Genomic DNA, 20823 nt, shown 5'->3' on the forward strand with positions numbered 1-20823 from the left:
GTGGTCCCTGCAGCGTACACTCAAACCAGTGTGATTGGAACACTTCATTATAACGTCTAGTTATGATTCACGCAACAGTCAGCATTTGAGCTGGCCACTGTTTTTTCACAGAAACATTTTGTACAAACACAGTCTGAGGTCCTGAGCGCTCTGGAGCAGGTTTTCATCAAAGATCTCTCTGTACTTTGCTTCGTTCATCTTTCCCTCGATCCTGACTAGTCTCCTAGTACCTGCCGCTGAAAAACATCCCCACAGCATGATGCTGCTACCACTATTCTTCACTGTAGGATTGGTGCCAGGTTTCCTCCAGACGTGACAATTTGCATTTATGCCAGAGAACTCAACCTTAGTTTCATCAACCAGAGAATCTTGTTTCTCATAGTCTGAGAGTCCTTTAGGTGCCGTTTGGCAAACTCCAAGCAGGCTGTAATGTGACTTTTAAAGGCCAGATTGGGCTCCTTGAGTGGTGCAGTGGTCTAAGATACTGCATCCCAATGCAAGAGGCATCACTGCAGTACTTGGTTCGAATCCAGGCTGCATCACATCCGGCCGTGTTTGGGAGTCCCATAGGGAGCTGCACAATTGGCCCAGCGTTGGCTGGGGTAGGCCGTCATTGTAAATTAGAATTTGTTCTTAACTGACTTTCCTAGTTAAATAAATAAAATCATTAATTGGTGGAGTGCTGCAGAGATGGTTGTCCTTCTGGAAAGTTCTACAATCTCCACAGAGGAACTCTGGAGCTCTGTCAGTGACCATTGGGTTCTTGGTCACCACCTTCTCCCCTGATTTTTTTAATTTATTTATTTCACCAGGTAGGCCAGTTGAGAACAAACAACTGCGACCTGGCCAAGATAAAGCAAAGCAGTGTGACAAAGTCAAACAACACATAGTTACACATAAAAAAACGTACAGTCAATAACACAGTATAAAAAATATATGTACAGTGTGTGCAAATGTAGAAGAGTAGGGAGGTAGGCAATAAATAAGCCATAGAGGCGAAATAGAGGCGATTGCTCTAATCGGAATGCATGATTTGTCACCAGTACTTGAAAATATGTGAATAAAAATTACGGAATTATTGCCAGACAACCAATTTTCCACAAACGAAGTTGGGCTCGCCGGTGTTATGATACTGATGATTTGTCATCACAGATGGTTTGTTTGCATTTCTACCGTTGTGGCTAGATGGAGTAGCTAAGCCTACAACAGCTCAATCTAGTGGTCGCGTTGGGGACAACAGTTAGCATTGTAACTAGGCCTAAGCCTAACATTTTTCCTTAACCTTAACATTATTCTCTTATACTCCTACTTAAATTCACTTAACCTGATGCGTTAGTTCCCCTAACCCAGGGGTGGGAAATTCCAGTCCTCGAGAGCCTGATTGGTGTCAGTTTTGCTCCAGCTCCAGCTAACACACCTGACTCCAATACTCACCTAATCATGATCTTCAGATTAGAATGCAATTTGATTAATCAGCTGTGTTTGCTAGGGATGGAGAAAAAGTGTGACACCAATCAGGCCCTCGAGGACTGGAGTTGCTCACCCCTGCCCTAACCTGCCACGTTAATTCACCTGACCTGCTTTGTAAGCAAACTATGTTTGGAGACAAATCATCAGTATCACCACACCGACAGCCAATCACTTCACCACTGACACACACTTAGAGCCATTCAGTGTTGTTGTTTATGTATGTAGCTAGTGGGCTAAGCTGTGGCATTAGCAATGTCTTTCAAAAGGAGCCAACTCACAAATGCAGAAATTCTGGAGATTTTGGTCAATTCTGACAATGAGTCTGAGTATGAAAGTGAGGAATCATACTCTGACAGTGACAGTGAGGAGCTGCCCCCTCAACCTTCTGGCTATTGAGAACCCTGAATCTGAGGACTCCTTGCCCACTGACGAAGTCCGAGGTCCCTCTGAAGATGCTGGTGGTGCTGGAGGCAGACCATCAGTTGGTGAAGTACAGGAACTCTGTGGTAGTTGGAAGGCCGCCAGCCATTTCACCCCTCCTGGCCCTGCAGTTGGCTTTGATGTGTCCCAATCTGGAGTGCAAATCCGCTTGCCATCTCCCTCCGAGGCAGAGTGCTTCAAGCTGTTTCTGACAGAGGAGCTGGTGCGAAACATAATGGAGGAGACCAATCGCTATGCCTTGGAACTACAGGAGGAGAGAGATCCACATAAATGGTGGAACACCTCATGGGACAGAGATAGGTCAAACCAGACTGTGGGCTTATGGCGCCAGAGAAGAAGACAGACGTTTTACGTGCCCCAAGCCGATTGTGTTTTTTTGTTTGTTTATTTGCGTTGTTTGTAACTTGTTTTTTTACTTACTTTGTACATAACGTTGCCCCTACTGTCTCTTATGACCGAAAATAACTTCTAGACATCAGGACTGCGATTACTCTCCACGGACTAGCAGAATTCCTTTTTTTCCTTTCACAACTCTGACGAGCTCGACGCGAAGGATATACTGCTTCCTCAGGAACAGGCCCCGATCCCGGTGATCTGCTTGAAGAAAAGGTGGAGAAAGAGGGCCCGAAGGGTGGGCTTCCTTCGGAGAATTTGTAGGCGATCCAATAAACCCCCACTTCCCTCCGTTCTGCTAGCAAACGTGCAGTCCTTGGAGAATAAAATTGACGAGTTACAAGGAAGATTAAACTACCAACGGGACATTAAAAACTGTAACATCTTATGCTTCACGGAGTCGTGGCTGAACGACGACAATATCAACATACAGCTGGCTGATTATACGATGTACCGGCAGGATAGAACAGCGGCATCTGGTAAGATAAGGGGCAGCGGACTATGTATTTTTGTAAATAACAGCTGGTGCATGATATCTAAGGAAGTCTCAAGCTATTGCTTGCCTGAGGTAGAATATCTCATGATAAGCTGGAGACCACACTACCTACTGAGAGAGTTTTCATTTGTATTCTTCGTAGCTGTTTACATACCACCACAGTCAGAGGCTGGCACTAAGACAGCATTGAATGAGCTGTATTCCACCATACACAAACAAGAAAACGCTCACCCAGAGGTGGCGCTCCTAGTAGCCGGGGACTTTAATGCAGGGAAACTTACATCCGTTTTACCAAATTTCTATCAGCATGTTAAATGTGCAACCAGAGGAAAAAGAACCCCGGACCACATATACTCCACACACAGAGACACATGCAAAGCTCTCCCTCGCCCTCCATTTTTCAAATCTGACCATAATTCTATCCTCCTGATTCCTGTTTACAAGCAAAAATTAAGGCAGGAAGCACCAGTGACTAGATAAATAAAAAAGTGGCCAGATGAAGATGCTAAGCTACCGGACTGTTTTGCTAGCACAGACTGGAATATGTTACGGGATTCCTCCGATGGCATTGAGGAGTACACCACATCAGTCATTGTGGATCAATGAAATAGGGTAGTCAAATTCCCTCAATAAGAGCTGTGACGCTAATATTTATGTAAACTCTTTATAGTTGTGTTCTGTGGGTGTCGCTGAGTAGACTGATACTCTATTTCATTGATCCATAGGTAAGGCTGTCCATAGGTAAGGCTGTACAGTGAAATATAGGTATGCCCCCAATGCAATTCTGAAGTCTAATATATCCACAGTGTGATTAGCAGATTTGTACTTTTTTTGTCCAACTGACAAATGATTGTCTTTTGTTGAAATGATATAACAACTTTCCAACCTTGTTGAGCATTTAGTCCAAATATGGCATGATTCCACTATTTGTATCCATTTACCCGCTCTTGTTCATCCACGACTGCGTGGCTGCGCACAACTCCAACACCATCATTAAGTAGACGACATGACGGTGGTAGGCCTGATCACCGACGACGATGAGACAGCCTATAGGGAGGAGGTTAGAGACCTGGCATTGTGGTGCCATGACAACAAGCTCTCCCCCAACGTCAGCAAGACAAAGGAGCTGATTGTGGACTACAGGAAACGGAGGGACGAGCACACCCCCATTCAAATCGATGGGGCTGTAGTTGAGCGGGTCGAGAGCTTCATGTTCCTCGGTGTCCACATCACTAAGGATCTATCATGGTCCACACACACCAACACAGTTGTGAAGAAGGCACGACAATGCCTCTTCCTCCCTCAGGAGGCTGAAAAGATTTGTCATGGGCCCTCAGATCTACAACTGCACCAATGAGAGCATTTTGACTGGCTGCATCACCAGTTGGTATGGCAACTACTTGGCATCCGACTGCAAGTCGCGACAGACGTTAGTGCTTACGGCCCAGTACATCACTGGGGCCGAGCTTCCTGCCATCCAGGACCTCTATACTAGGCGGTGTCAGAGGAAGGCCCTAAAAATTGTCAAAGACTCCAGCCACCGAAGTCATAGACTGTGCTACCGCATAGGAAGCGGCACGGATGCACTAAGTTTGGAACCAACACGACTCTGAACAGCTTCTACCACCAAGCCATAAGACTACTAAATAGTTAACCAAATCGCTACCTGGACTAGCATTGACACTTCTTGCACTAACTCTTTGACTCATCACACATGCTCCTGCCACTGTTTGTCTATCCTGTTGCCTAGTCACTTTTCCCCTACCTATATTTACATATCTACTTAAATTAGCTCGTACCCCTGCACATTGACTCGGCACTGGTACCCCATGTATATAGCCTAGTTATTGTTACTTAGTGTATTTATTCCTTATGTTGTTATTTTTCTATAATTGTTTATTTTTCTCTCTGCTTTGCTCGGAAGTAAGTAACAAAGCATATCACTGTTAGTCTAAACCTGTTGCATGTGACAAATAAAACCGGATTTGATTTGGATCTATTACAACAATGTTCTTGACGCTGGCTCAAAATAATATTTTCTCAGATTTTTCAGACAAACATAAAGGTTAGGTACACTCACAATGTAATTACATTACATGGCCAAAAGTATGTGGACACCTGCTCGTCGAACATCTCATTCCAAAATCATGGGCATTAATATGGAGTTGGTCCCCCCTTTGCCAGCCTCCACTCTTCTGGAAAGGCTTTCCACTAGATACTGGAACATTGCTGCGGGGACTTGCTTCCATTCAGCCACAAGGGCATTAGTGAGGCTCGCAGTCGGTGTTCCAATTCAGCCAAAAGGTGTTTCATGGGGTTCAGTCCAGGGCTCTGTGCAGGTCAGTCAAGTTCTTCCACACTGATCTCAACAAACCATTTCTGTATGGACCTCACTTTTTGCACGGGGGCATTGTCATGCTGATACAGGAAAGGGCCTTCCCCCTAACTGTTGCCATAAAGTTGTAAGCACAGAATCATCTGGAATGTAATTGTATGCTGTAGCGTTAAGATTTCCCTTCACTGGAACTAAGGGGATTAGCCCGAACCATGAAAAACAGCCCCAGACCATTATTCCCCTTCCACCAAACTTTACATTTGGCGCTAAACAGCAATCTCTTGGCATCTGCAAAACCCAGTTGTGTCTGTTGGCCTGCTAGATGGTGAAGCGTGATTCATCACTCCAGAGAACGTGTTTCCACTGCTCCAGAGTCCAAAGGCGACAAGCTTTACACCACTCCGGCCGATGGCTACTCGGCCATGGAAACTCATTTCATGAAGCACCCGACAAACAGTTCTTGTGCTGACGTTGCTTCCAGAGGCGGTTTGGAACTTGGTAGTGACGAGCTTGTGTGACCTACCACTTTGTGGGTGAGCCGTTGTTGCTCCTAGATGTTTCCACTTCACAATAACAGCACTTACAGTTGACCAGGGCAGCTCTAGCAGGGCAGAACTTTGACAAACTGACTTGTTGGAAAGGTGGCATCCTATGACGGTACCACGTTGAAAGTCACTGAACTCTCCAGTAAGGCCATTCTACTGCCAGTGTTTGTCTATGGAGATTGCATGGCTGTGTGCTCGATTTTAAAACACCTGTCAGCAACGGTTGTAGCTGAAATAGCTGAATCCACACATTTTAAGGGGAGTCCACCTACTTTTGGCCATGTAGTGTACTTTGATCTATATTTGATTTGAATTTGATCATATAAAGATGAAGTGTATACAAAGGCTGTAACTTACTGAGCGTACTTGTTCTCATACTGTCTTTAACACTCTCTCTCCCTCTCTCTTCCCCTCTCTCTCTCTCACCCTTTCTTCTTTCCCCCTCCCTCAATACCCTATTCCCCATCTAACAATCTGTCTCTCTCCTTCCCATATTCCCCTCCCCCTTTCTCTCTCTTTGCTTCTCTCCCTCTGCTCTCTCCACCCTCCTCCCCCTCTCCATAGGACAAGGAGGAGCAGTGGATGACGAAGCTGGTGTCGGGGCAGCATGACTTTGCCCTGCTGCAGCCGCTGCAGTGGAACATGCGCTACGAGGTGGAGATCACAGCTCGCAACGTCAAGGGCCTTTCGGAGCCCACCTTCTACCAGTTCTTCATGCCCCAGAAACCCGACATCATAGGTACACACAGTTGTGGGACCTGCATGTTCAAGCATGCATACACAGACCGTCATGTGCACACATACTGACAAAAATCCTTAGACAAACACACACACAAAGACAGTTGTGCACACAGACAGACACACAGTTGTGTTTATATTCACTGACACTCACAGATGCCCGCACGCACACACACATACTAGTGGTGGCTGGTGACACTTTAAATGGGGAGGACGGGCTCATAGTAATGTCTGGAATGGAATTAATGGAATGGTCTCAAACACATTACACAGCTGGTTTCCATGTGTTTGATACCATTCCATTTGCTCCATTCCATTCAGTATTATGAGCCGTCCTCCCCTTACCAGCCTCCTGTGACACACACTGCTGGGCGCAAACACATACAGTGCCTTCGGAAAGTATTCAGACCCCTTGACTTTAAAAAAAAAAATGTATGTTACAGCCTTATTCTAAAATGGATTTTTTTTTTTATTATCAGCAAACTACACACAATACCCCATAATAAGAAAGCGAAAACAGGTTTTTAGAAATGTTTGCAAATGTATTAAAAATTAAAAACAGAAATACCTTATTTACATAAGTTTTCAGCTCCTTTGCTATGAGACCCGCAATTGAGCCAAGGTGCATCCTGTTTCCATTAATCATCCTATCCTTGAGATGTTTCTACAAGTTGATTGGAGTACACCTGTGGTAAATTCAATTGATTGAACATGATTTGGAAAGGTACACACCTGTCTATATAAGGTCCCACAGTTGACATTGCATGTCAGAGCAAATACCAAGCCATGAGGTTGAAGGAATTGTCCGTAGAGCTCCAAGACAGGATTGTGTCGAGGCACAGATCAAGGCAAGGGTACCAAAAAAATTCTGCAGCATTGAAGGTCCCCAAGAACACAGTTCATTCTTAAATGGAAGATGTTTGGAACCACCAAGACCCTTCCTAATGCTGGCCGCCCAGCCAAACTGAGCAATCGCCTCTATTTCACCTCTATGGCCAATTTATGGCCTATTTATTGCCTATCTCCCTACTTTTCTACATTTGAATACACTGTGCATAGCAATTGGCGGAGAAGGGCCTTGGTCAGGGAGGTTACCAAGAACCTGGTGGTCACTCTGTCAGAGATCTAGAGTTCCTCTGTGGAGATGGGAGAACCTTCTAGGAGGACAACCATCTCTGCAGCACTCCACCAATCAGGCTTTTATGGTAGAGTGGCCAGACAGAAGCCACTCCTCAGTAAAAGGCACATGACAGCCTGCTTGGAGTTTGCCAAATGGCAAGACTCTCAGACCATGAGAAACAAGATTCTCTGGTCTGATGAAACTAAACTCTTTGTCCTGAATGCCAAGCGTCACGTCTGGAGGAAACCTGGCACCATCCCAATGGTGAAGCATAGTGGTGACAGCAAATCAAATCAAAGTTTATTTGTCACGTGCGCCGAATACAACAAATGCTTACTTACAGGCTCTAACCAATAGTGCAAAAAAGGTATTAGGTGAACAATAGGTAAGTAAAGAAATAAAACAACAGTAAAAAGACAGGCTATATACAGTAGCGAGGCTACATACAGACAACGGTTAGTCAGGCTGATTGAGGTAGTATGTACATGTAGATATGGTTAAAGTAACTATGCATATATGATGAACAGAGAGTAGCAGTAGCGTAAAAGAGGGGTTGGCGATTGGTGGGTGGCGGGACACAATGCAGATAGCCCGGTTAGCTAATGTGCGGGAGCACTGGTTGGTCGGCCCAATGCTTCCTGCCGTGGGGATGTTTTTCAGCTGCAGGGACTCTGAGACTAGTCAGGATCGAGGCAAATATGAACAGAGCAAAGTTCAGAGAGATCCTTGATGAAAACCTGCTCCAGAGCGCTCAGGACCTCAGACTGGGGCGAAGGGTCACCTTCCAACAGGACAACGACCCTAAGGACACAGCCAAGACAACGCAGGAGTGGTTTCAGGAAAGGTGTCTAAATGTCCTCTCCAGCCAGATCCCGGACTTGAACTCGATCGAACATCTCTGGAGAGACCTGAAAATAGCTGTGCAGCAACACTCCCCATCAAACTTGACAGACTCAATGCTGTAATCGCTGCCAAAGGTGCTTCAACAAAGTACTGAGTAAAGGGTCTGAATATATATGTAAATGTGATATATCAGTTGTTCATTTTTTATAAATGAGCAAAACATCCTAAAAACCTGTTTTTGCTTTGTCATTATGGGGTATTGTGTGTAGATTGATGAGGGGGGGGGGGGGATATTGAATCAATTGTAGAATAAGGCTATAACGTAACAAAATGTGGAAAAAGTCAAGGGGTCCGAATACTTTCTGAAGGCACTGTACATACACACACTGCACTGTACCTACTCACCCAGGTAAACCCACTGTAGAGTTATGAGCACACACTCAAATCACCTTCTATTGGGGTTATGTGTGGGTAAAGGGAGCAGGATCAAACGCAGAGAGCGTTGGTTTGATTAGGCCATGCTGATTGAAAAGCGTATCTGTCTGGGCCTCTCAATGTTCCTGGGAGAGAAGAGGCCGACTGTAGGATGCTTATCATTATCAAACAGTCCCCAGAGTTTTATGTAAGACCACACACACACATACACAAACCGTCACAAAGGGAACAGTTTACAGTGAGTCACCACTTCCATATATATGCCCCCCTGTGGAGCCTGATTCAAAAAACAAGGGGAGCGTGTTTTCTTTAGTGTTTACTCTTTTTGTTGCTTAGGTCGTTTCTGCTGCTGCTCATGAAGGAGCGACTGTTTGCCTCTCTCATTACTGGAGTGGCTAAACTGCCTGTGAGTTTGTGTGTCTGTGTTTGTGTGTGTGTGCGCTGCTCCTTAAATGGAAAACAAGGCTGCGAACACAGTGCTTAAGCCGAGTCACTTCGATTGGCTGTCCCCTCTCGTTAGCGAACAGAGGGAGAGAGAGACCGGGGCAAAAATAAATAAAAAAAACATTTACTTTTATCCCAGTTTATTTCCTGTTGAAGGGTCCAATGAGAGGGAAAGGAGTGGCCAAAATTGACCAATGACAATGGAGTCCTGTCCCCTGTCAGTATTCGTCATTAATCGCCACCCGTGGGGTCTATTTAGGAGGGTGAAATGTTAAAGAAAAATAAGATAAACGTATTATGTAGAATAGATATGATTGTCTGTTGAATAGGGATTCGTGACAGCTCTATTCATTATATGTATTACTGCAACCTTCTGAATAGTTCCCCTCACTGAACACATCCAAATTGTTTGACTTTTGATATTGTAGTGTCACTGTTAAATGCCTACCTGCAGTGTATCTGATATGCTGTATAACCTCCAAGGATCTACAATATGCCTCTGTGTTTCTTTTCTAGACAATCTCTATTCAATTCTCCCTCTTTATGCATTATGCGTTCCCTGGGTCTGAAATTCTTGCTTTTCTTTTTCCCGCCTCTACTCCCTTTCTTTCTCTCTCCTAGATTGTCTTGCAATGAACTGCCACTACACCTCCCCTCTCCCTTACTTTTTTTCCCCATCCATGAACTCCCCTTTGAAAAATGTCATTGATTGCCACTCTGCCCTTGGTTCCTTTCCCTCTATCCTTCTTAAATCATAGCACCACTCACTTTAGACCTCCTGAATCACTATAGAGTCTTCCCGATTTCCCTCCTAAATCCTGTCTCGTCCCGGCTGTTTCTTTTTGAATGATCTCCTTTCTAGGATTTTTGGCATCCATCTTGGTTTTATGCCCCCTATGTGTTTACCATATGGCCTGATGGATGTGAATAGAACGGAACATTTTGTATGTTGAATGATATGGCGAGTGTTTGTCTCTGTTTAAAGCTACCATAGAGGTAATCATTCTCCTGTACAATATCATATGCTACTCACTTCTAACACACACCAGTGGTATTGGTTTAAATAAATTGAAAAGAACATAACAGAAATGCCCGCAAACTATGTGCTCCTTATAACACCTTTAAAGGATCATTAAAGTTGTAAGTTGAACCACTCTTCACTGGTAATGTAAACTTCTAAAATATTCCCCTTCATTTTGGAAGAATACAACATATGCATGCTTAAACTATTGTAGTACAACACTACTGTTGCTATCAAAATAATAATGATGCCCATTAATGTAACCGCAGCTCTCATGAATTCCGTTTCTTTTTTCAGAGGAAAACAAGACAAGGTGATGTACAGCCAATTATCTTGAACACGCCCTACCCCCCAAAAAACTCACAAGCATGTACATACAAAACACTCAACACTGTTGCAATACATTTTTTCATCAAGAGTCATTTCAGTTTGGAAATGAACTATGTTGGGGAAGCAGCCTAGAAATGCTGTGAAAATGTTTACTTTCTTACAGAGCCACTTAGGGATCATGGTGGAGAAAAAAAGACTGGCAGGCAAATCCGTTCCCTAGTTTTTTTTTATCCATTCCCTCAGATGTTTTATTTGTTCCATGTTCTCCTTGTGTAGACTAATATGTTGTTCCCACTTGCCGAAAACAGCCTAAATATCATTATATTTAGTAAATTACATGCTTCAAATGGTGATGATTACTTAACATTTAATAGCTTATTTCTAGTTTCAGTGTTTTCATATGCCTCCAAATCATAAGGGCAAATAATAGGTAACGGGTGTGAAAAACACCTCAATTAGCCAAAGTAATTTCAATTAAAAAAAGTGACAGTGGCAGTCATAACTGAATGATGGACAGTACCAGTCAAAAGTTTGGACACACCTTCTCATTCAAGGGTTTTTCTTTATTTTTACTCTTTTCTACATTGTAGAATCGTAGTGAAGACATCAAAACTATGAAATAGCACATATGGAATTATGCAGTAGCCAAAAAAGTGTAAATATATATATATATTTGAGATTCTTCAAAGTAGTCACTCTTTGCCTTGATGACAGCTTTGCACACTCTTGGCATTCTCTCAACCAGCTTCAGGAGGTAGTCACCTGGAATGCATTTCAATTAACAGGTGTGCCTTTTTAAAAGTTAATTAGTGGAATTTCTTTCCTTCTTAATGCGTTTGAGCCAATCAGTTGTTTTGTGACAAGGTATGGGGTGGCATACAGAAGATAGCCCTATTTGGTAACAGACCAAGTCCATATTATGACAAGAACAGCTCAAATAAGCAAATAGAAAAGACAGTCCATCATTACTTTAATTAAGACATGAAAGTCAGTCGATTTCAAGAATTTTGAGCATTTCCTTGTGCAAAAACCTTCAAGCTCTATAATGAAACTGGCTCTCATGAGGACCACCACAGGAAAGGAAGACCCAGAGTTACCTCTGCTGCAGAGGATAAGTCATTAGAGTTACCAGCCTCAGATATTGCAGCCCAAATCAAATGTATTTATATAGCCCTTCTTACATCAGCTGATATCTCAAAGTGCTGTACAGAAACCCAGCCTAAAACCCCAAACAGCAAGCAATGCAGGTGTAGAAGCACGGTGGCTAGGAAAAACTCCCTAGAAAGTCCAAAACCTAGGAATATAAAACATATTTTGATTTGTTTAAAAAATGTTGGTTACTACATGATTCCATATGTGTTTCTTCATAGTTTTGATGCCTTCACTATTATTCTACGATGTAGAAAATAGTAAAAATAAAGAAAATCCCCCTGAATGAGTGGTTGTGTCCAATCTTTTGACTGGTACTGTATGTTTACACTTTGTGCAAACTCGTATTTATGCAACTTGGACAACATGAACAGTTGTCAATTTTGTGTGCTTACCCCTCATGCATAAAGTTAGGGCCATATAAGTCCAGTAAAACATGGTGCATCCAAGCACCTGGATGTGTTTATGTTGTTTACAATTGAGCATGTGACTCATCTGAGGCAGAACGGAAAGGCATGCAAATTTATTGTGCATAATTTACAAGAGGCTTCGGGGGTAAAAGGTGCAATTATTCCTTCGGAATATAGATATAGAACAGCTAAGGTCATGAAGCAGAGCCAGACGGAATTCCTGCCTAGGGATGAGAGTGCATCATTGCACCATATTTGCACCTTGAGTGGTTTTAAATGCTCGTTACTAATATGCCCTTATGATTCGGAGGCAAATGAAAATAAGCTATTGAATGGTCATTGATCACCACCATTTGAAGCATTTAGGCTGCAATATGTTGTTGGCCAAGTGGGACCGTCATGATAGCCTAAATAAAAAGAAGAGGGGACGAATACAAAATCAGAGGGAACAGATAAAAAGAAAGAGGGAACAGATTAATCTGGCTGTTTTATTTCTTCTCCGCCATGACCCCTAAGGGGCTCCATACTTTCTCTAACATTTCTAGGCAATAATCCCTGGTGGAACCTCTGAATATGACAGAAACTCTCCGAAAGGACAGACCATGTCAAGTCACTATGATTACAGTCGTTTGATTGTCAGGCGTCCCATTTAGGCGGCCATTTTGAGTCATTTGAGCTGTGATTTAACAAGTGGCTGATTCTAGGCCCTATCACTCTCCCTTCCCAGGAACACTTTTTGTCTGTGCTTTACAGCAATCACCACACCATCGAGCCCAAATAACCTGCCCCATTTCGTTCCACAACCCTAGCGGCAACGAGAGTACTTTGCTCTTTAAAAGTGTGTTTGGTGGTAATGCTCCATTTGGGCTCGCCATTTTGGAGTTGCGTGCAGGCCAGATCTCGGGGCCTTTTCGCGAGTCATCATTCTTGACGAATTGTTGGAGAGTGGTTAAGGAGAGAAAGTGCCTGAATGTCTGTGTCTAATGTTTCTGTGACCTTTGGTCTTGGATGTGGAAGAGATGTAGTATACCGTATAAACGGAACATTGTAAATGCACTGGGAACTTTTGGTCAAGGCAATTTTGTCTCGTAACTGCAAGGAGAATGTTTAAAATTAAATTATAGAGTAGATATTATAATATTACATGCAATTCAAGCATTAAAGTGCAAAGTTATACACTTCTTAGTTTGCTTGAAATGGCATGAGTGGAATGATTTACAACATAGTCTATGTTGCTCCAGACAACACTCTAGTTTAAAACAACATTATAATAGTTTTTGATGGGTTTTCCATTTCCTGATTATTGAAGTGTACTTCAGCTATGTCAAGGCTCTTTAATTCAGCCTTAGTAATGGTGGAGACTCATCATTCCTCTTATCTCTTAAATAAGAGGATCTGGTGTGGGTGGGCTGATTCTCTTCCAAGGCTTTCTCTAATGGAGTAGCAATACTTCCCCATGGCATAGAGCACAAATTGGACCCTTAAGTGTTGCTATGATGGCGTCACACTCATACGCACACACCCACTCACAGTGATGTTTATCCCTAAAAACCATTAGCACCCGCAAGTTTCCGCCCAATCAATGGCTCCCGTTTTGTCATCGTTAATTGACCGACTACCTCTCAGATCTAATCAAGTCCAACTCAATGAGTGCTCTAACCTAATGAGTTGATGTCAGAGACGTAGATGTATACGGATGGCTCCCACTCCGAGAGAGATGCAGGATGACTAGCATTAACAGACTATCAAATTGAGCCGCTAATGGGCTAATAAATCAAGAGCCAATAGGACGTGCTTTCTAGATTAATCACATGGAATAAGCAGACAGGGAAATTGATATACATCGGCATCGGTTTGATAGGATATAGAGTAGAAGACTAGAAAGACACAAAATTAGCGAATTTTAACTTCTTGAGGACAGGGGGCAGCTTTTTCACTTTCGGGAAAAATAGCATGCCAAAATTCAACTGCTTGCTACTCATCCCCAGAATATAAGATATGCATAGTATTAGTGGATGTGGATAGAAAACACTCTGAAGTTTCTAAAACTGTTTGAATCATGTCTGTGAGAATAACAGAACTTATGTAGCAGGCAAAACCCTGAGGACAAACCATTCAGAATTTGTATTTTTTTGATGTCACTGTCTTTTCAATTCGTTTTTTTAGAGACACCAGATTTCTAATGGACGTGCTTGCAGTTTCTACCGCTTCCACTGGATGTCGCCAGTCCTTGGAAATCGGTTGAGGTTATTCCTTTGTGTACTGAAGAAGTAGGGCTATCGTAAATGAGGGTCACATGAAGTACATTTTTGGAGAGAATCACGTTATGAAAAAAGTTGCGTCAGTTTGGTTTCGTTTTGTATTGAACACAGATCATCCCGTCTTCAAATTGATCGATTATTAACGTTTAAAAATACCTAACGTTGTATGACAAAAGTAGTTTGAAATGTTTTGGTAAATTTCCATGTAACTTTTGATATATTTTGTAGTGACTTGGCGAAGGTTGGAAGCTGTGTTTTTCTGGATGAAACGGTCCAAATAAATTGACATTTTGGATATATATCGATGGAATTAATCGAACAAAAGGACCATTTGTGATGTTTATGGGACATATTGGAGTGCCAACAAAATAATTTCGTCAAAGGTAAGGCATGATTTATATTTTATTTCTGCGTTTTGTGTCGTGCTTGCAGTGTTGAAATATGCTACTCTGTTGTTTACTGATGTGCTATCATCAGATAATAGCATCTTATGCTTTCGCCGAAAAGCTTTTTTGAAATCTGACATGTTGGCTGGATTCACAACGAGTGTAGCTTTAATTTGGTATCTTACATGTGTGATTTAATGAAAGTTTGATTTTTATATCATGTTATTTGAATATGGCTCACTGTATTTTCCCTGGCTATTGGCCGGTGGGACGTTTTGCCACCTGCCCCAGAGAAGTTAACAAACGTCATTTCCGGTCTTTGCTGCTACTATGAGCTGATTTGTCACTGCTTGGATTATGAGGATAAGATCAAAAGCTATAAGGTTTGGAGTGTCTATCCTCTCACTGGGGCTCTGAAACTGATGTGGTCTCTGTTATTCTCAACGACCTCAAAGACATAATTCGGCACTGCGAAAGGAAGTAGTAGTCGTAGTTGTCTTTTGAAGCCAAACCCAGGTAATATATTTGGTGGAATAGATTGGAATGAATTTCGAACACACACAAGGTAGGCAGCTAGAGCAGCTAACCCCAGAGGCACTTGACAGCAGAACAAGACTTCTCCTTGTTCCTCTTTTCCGTTTTCCCTCCTTTTGTCTTTATTTTCAATGTTTTCAGTCGAGAGATCTAGCTACCCCGAGACCTTGAGACACCCAGCTGTCATCGTTTGAACATTGCAAGGCACCTAATAGACATTTGTCTCTGTCAAGATTTGAATTGCATTCACTTGGCGAGGATTCTTTTTCATTTCACCTTATTGCTCAGGAAATTGGAAATCGGAGGTGTGAAAAGTAAAAAAGCGCGATGTATTTCCCCCTGGCTTCCTTCCTTGGTCCCGCTTATTTGAAATGTGTTGCTTCACGTCCATTGATTCCCTCCAATAATAAAGAGATCCAACCAGGCTCGCAATGGAATGCAAGGCAAACGAATGCTGAGCTAGCGGCTCAAGAAAGATTGATACGGTTTAGAGAGTATGTGCCACTGTGAGGAAAAAAGACACTGTTAATGGGTTCTCTCCCTTGGAATGCCCCATTTTCAATCACTAACTATTTCTAATTTACTATATATGCTTTGACAATGTTCTTTCAACTATTTGAAGCGAGGTCAGTGAACCATCATACCCAGTCGGCAAATTTGACATTGGACATTATAATGACGTTGCTTCCTACTGGTAAACTGGTTTCTAGTCATAGAGATGTCAGATTACAACCAGGTAAAAATCTTCTTAATTATAACCCCCAAACTCTACGACATTAAAGTGATGCACTAACACAATGTTTTGTCTCTCTTTTTCTTCATGTAATTGTCTTGATCGACAAGGATCTGCCTTGTCCTTCAAGAGGTTATAATTGAATAGTAAAGTTTTATTACTATGATTACAAGGGGTTTAAAGCCGTAGAGGGCATGAGCCACCAGCCTCCAAACCAAAGGAGTGGATTGGACAGGAACCAGGATGTGTGCAGAATGTGACAGTATAATACCCTTCTATGGCTATGACCAAATTCTCATAATGTGCTATTTAGAAGGTAACTATGCATAAATAAAAGTAATTTGTCTCTTCTATGTCCTTAAATTATTATTTTCTCCTTATCCTTTGTTCAGGATGGGGTTTGTAGCAATCATCCATTATTGTTTTGTTTTTGTATACGTATTCCATAGGTTTTCTCTTTTCATAACACGGCGGCTTTTGTGTGATTATTTTATTCAATTGATTTAGTTCAATTCATCCTATGTTTGTTTAACTGTTTTATTACTACCAATGCTGAAGTGATTGCATTCATTGACACGGTCTTCAAGGCCTCACCTCTACCGCCAAAGAAAAACAGCTCCACATTAGGCTGTCTATTATTTTTATTACTATTGTCTAAATCTATTGAATCTTTCACAAAGATTTGCCCTGACCAACCTTCAGATGCGCATTCAGAGCAGTTATCACTAATCTGGACACAAACGATTTCAGAGTGTTTCATCAAAATATTAAAACAGTCAATTGAACTGAGTTTTAATGCACTCTGAGAGCAAAATAGTTCAATACGACATTGCGCAGTTTTGATGAGAAAAGGTCAATAAGGTAAAACATGTTTTATCATTGTTCTGTTTACCCTTGAGGAGTACTTGCAAAGCTATGCATGCATCTCAAATGGCACCCAATTCTCTATATACTGCACTACCGCTCACCTGGTCAAAAGTAGTGCACGATAAAGGGAATAGGGTGCCATTTGAGATGCAAGCTAACATTCTTAATGGGAGACAGGAAAGTGGTTACCACCTACTAAGCTTTGGCTCATCTACCTTCAAATGAATTCAGATACATTTGCCGACAGAGAGAGCCCCGTGGCGTAGGGGAAATATTGATCCAATCAAAGAGGTTTGCCGCTGCCTCACGTCCCATGATGCAACACTAAAAACACACTACTTTAATTTAAATTCCTAGCCACAAGGCTTTCTCTTTCTCTCATGCACTCAATCTTCCTCTCTCCTTCTGTCTCTATTCCCTCTCTTCCTTGCGCTAAGCTGCTCGTTAGCTCTGACGGTGCTTGCCATTGATTGCTCTCGCCGCCAGCGTCGTTCGTTCTCGTTCAGGTGTGTCTGTAGGTATTCGGCTCTGACCCCATACCACAGGTTCTGTTTGATCAACACCAAAGTTACCGGTGCTCACCAGTGCTCACAAAAAGAAAACACCAGGGGTGTCCCCCGAATGGCAATACAGTAGTGGGGCACAGCCCAGATGAGGAGAGGAGAGGAGAGGAATCTGAGCTAACTGCTTGAGTGTGTATTCGCATAATATGTATGAAATTAGATATTTTTGCTGGGGTAAAAAAAAATCTATGTGGAAATAGCTGAGGTAGATTTCAGTGAGGGGTATTGTATGTGTTTGGTAATGACCACCTTTGTCCAGGTTACCGGCGTAGGTGATGGCTTACAATGTGTGCGTGTCTGTCTGTTTGTATGTCTGTCTAGCTGGGTGATGGTGCTCTCTATGTCCTCTTGTCCTACCTGGGCCTGCATGTATCTCCAACAGCCTGTGCCTAAGGTATATGCCTATGAAGTGTGTGTCTGTCTGGGTTGGTTATTGGCTCGCTGTGCAGGATCCTGGGCGTGAAGCATCTCAGACTATAAATATCTGGCTTGGTGAGTGACAGTGTTCTCTCTGTCCCTCTTGTCCTGCCTTAACAGTCTCTGTTGTGGAACTGGGGTGTTTTACTGTATGATTTGTACTATGTCTGTCCAGGTTATTGGCAGCAGCTACTCAGAGAGGTTGGGTTAAAAGCGGAAGACACATTTCAGTTGTACATCTGACTAGGTATCCCCCTTCCCTTTCCTTTCTTCCTGGGGTCCGAATAATGCACATTAATGCACTTACATTACACATAAAACACAAGATAAAACAGTACATGATATAACATTATTACACCACTACATACAGAGCATTCAGAAAGTATTCAGACCCCTTGACTTTTTCCAAATTTTGTTACGTTACAGATTTATTGTAAAATGGAATAAATAAAACCATTTCCTCATCAATCTACACGCAATACCCCATAATGACGAAGTGAAAACAGGTTTTGAGAAATGTTTGCATATCTATTCAGAATCTTTCTTATAAGACTTGAAATTGAGCTTCAGGTGCATCCTGTTTCCATTGATCATCCTTGATGTTTCTACAACTTGATTGGGGTCCACCTGTGGTAAATTCAATTGTACATGATTTGGAAAGGTACACAAATCAAATCAAATGTTATTGGTCACATACACATGGTTAGCAGATGTTATTGCGAGTGTAGCATAATGCTTGTGCTTCTAGTTCCGACAGTGCAGCAATATCTAGTAATCTAACAATTCCACAACACCTACCTAATACACACAAATTTAGTCGGTTAGGACATCTACTCTGTGCATGACACAAGTAATTTTTCCAACAATTGTTTACAGACAGATTATTTCACTTATAATTCACTGTATCACAATTCCAGTGGGTCAGAAGTTTACATACACTAAGTTGACTGTGCCTTTAAACAGCTTGGAAAATTCCAGAAAATAATGTCATGGCTTTAGAAGCTTCTGATAGGCTAATTGACATCATTTGAGTCAATTGGAGGTGTACCTGTAGATGTATTTCAAGGCCTACCTTCAAACTCAGTGCCTCTTTGCTTGACATCATGGGAAAATCAAAAGAAATTAGCCAAGACCTCAGAAGAAAAATTGTAGACCTCCACAAGTCTGGTTCATCCTTGGGAGCAATTTCCAAACGCCTGAAGGTACCACGTTCATCTGTACAAACAATAGTACGCAAGTATAAAGACCATGGGACCACGCAGCCGTCATACTGCTCAGGAAGGAGACGCATTCTGTCTCCTAGAGATGAACGTACTTTGGTGCGAAAAGTGCAAATCAATCCAAGAACAAAGGACCTTGTGAAGATGCTGGAGGAAACGGGTACAAAAGTATCTCTATCCACAGTACAACGAGTCCTATATCGACATAACCTGAAAGGCCGCTCAGCAAGGAAGAAGCCACTGCTCCAAAACCGCCATAAAAAAAGCCAGACTACGGTTTGCAACTGCAAGATTGTACTTTTTGGAGAAATGTCCTCCGGTCTGATGAAACAAAAATAGAACTGTTTGGTCATAATGACCATCGTTATGTTTGGAGGAAAAAGGGGGAGGCTTGCAAGCCGAAGAAGACCATCCCAACCTTGAAGCACGGGGGTGGTAGCATCATGTTGTGGGGGTGCTTTTCTGCAGGAGGGACTGGTGCACTTCACAAAATAGATGGCATCGTGAGGCAGGAAAATTATGTGGATATATTGAAGCAACATCTCAAGACATCAGTCAGGAAGTTCAAGCTTGGTCCCAAATGGGTCTTCCAAATGGACATTGACCACAAGCATACTTCCAAAGTTGTGGCAAAATGGCTTAAGGACAACAAAGTCAAGGTATTGGAGTGGCCATCCCAATGCCATGACCTCAATCCTATAGAAAACTTGTGGGCAGAACTGAAAAAGCGTATGTGAGCAAAGAGAGCTACAAACCTGAGATTGTTACACCTGCTCTGTCAGGAGGAATGGGCCAACATTCACCCAACTTATTGTGGGAAGCTTGTGGAAGACAACCTGAAATGGTTGACCCAAGTTAAACAATTAAAAGGAAATGCTCCCAAATACTAATTGAGTGTATGTTAACGCTCTCTACCATTCTCTCTACTATTATTCTGACATTTCACATTCTTCAACATTTTTCAACCTCTTCAACCTCAGGAGGCTGAAGAAATTTGGCTTGTCACCAAAAGCACTCACAAACTTCTACAGATGCACAATCGAGAGCATCCTGTCGGGCTGTATCACCGCCTGGTACGGCAACTGCTCCGCCCACAACCGTAAGGCTCTCCAGAGGGTAGTGAGGTCTGCACAACGCATCACTGGGGGCAAACTACCTGTCCTCCAGGACACCTACACCACACGATGTCACAGGAAGACCATAAAGATCATCAAGGACAACAACCACCCGAGCCGCTGCCTGTTCACCCCGCTATCATCCAGAAGGCGAGGTCAGTACAGGTGCATCAAAGCAGGGACCGAGAGACTGAAAAACAGCTTCTATCTCAAGGCCATCAGACTGTTAAACAGCCACCACTAACATCGAGTGGCTGCTGCCAACATACTGACTCAACTCCAGCTCACTTTAATAATGGAAATTGATGGAAATTAGCCACTATAAACAATGCCACTTAATATAATGTATATGTATATACTGTACTCTATATCTTCTACTGCATCTTGCCAATACATGTATCACTAGCCACTTGAAACTATGCACTTTTATGTTTACATACCCTACATTACTCATCTCATATGTATATACTGTACTCGATACCATCTACTGCATCTTGCCTATGCCGTTCTGTACCATCACTCATTCATATATCTTTATGTACATATTCTTTATCCCT

At 42.5% G+C, this 20823-nt stretch overlaps 1 protein-coding gene across 1 annotated transcript in view; it reads left to right on the forward strand.

Moving 5' to 3' along the window:
• LOC120050711 (neural cell adhesion molecule 2-like) overlaps window positions 1-20823 on the forward strand; it is a 131320-nt gene that overhangs the window by 83425 nt on the left and 27072 nt on the right. Inside the window, exon 14 of the mRNA XM_038997278.1 lies at window positions 6245-6419. Coding sequence (XP_038853206.1) covers window positions 6245-6419 — 175 coding nt within the window. The remainder of the gene's footprint in view (window positions 1-6244; window positions 6420-20823) is intronic.

The sequence above is a fragment of the Salvelinus namaycush genome, chromosome 7 (genome assembly GCF_016432855.1).
Source record: "Salvelinus namaycush isolate Seneca chromosome 7, SaNama_1.0, whole genome shotgun sequence".
In the NCBI taxonomy this organism is placed as follows: Eukaryota; Metazoa; Chordata; class Actinopteri; order Salmoniformes; family Salmonidae; genus Salvelinus; species Salvelinus namaycush.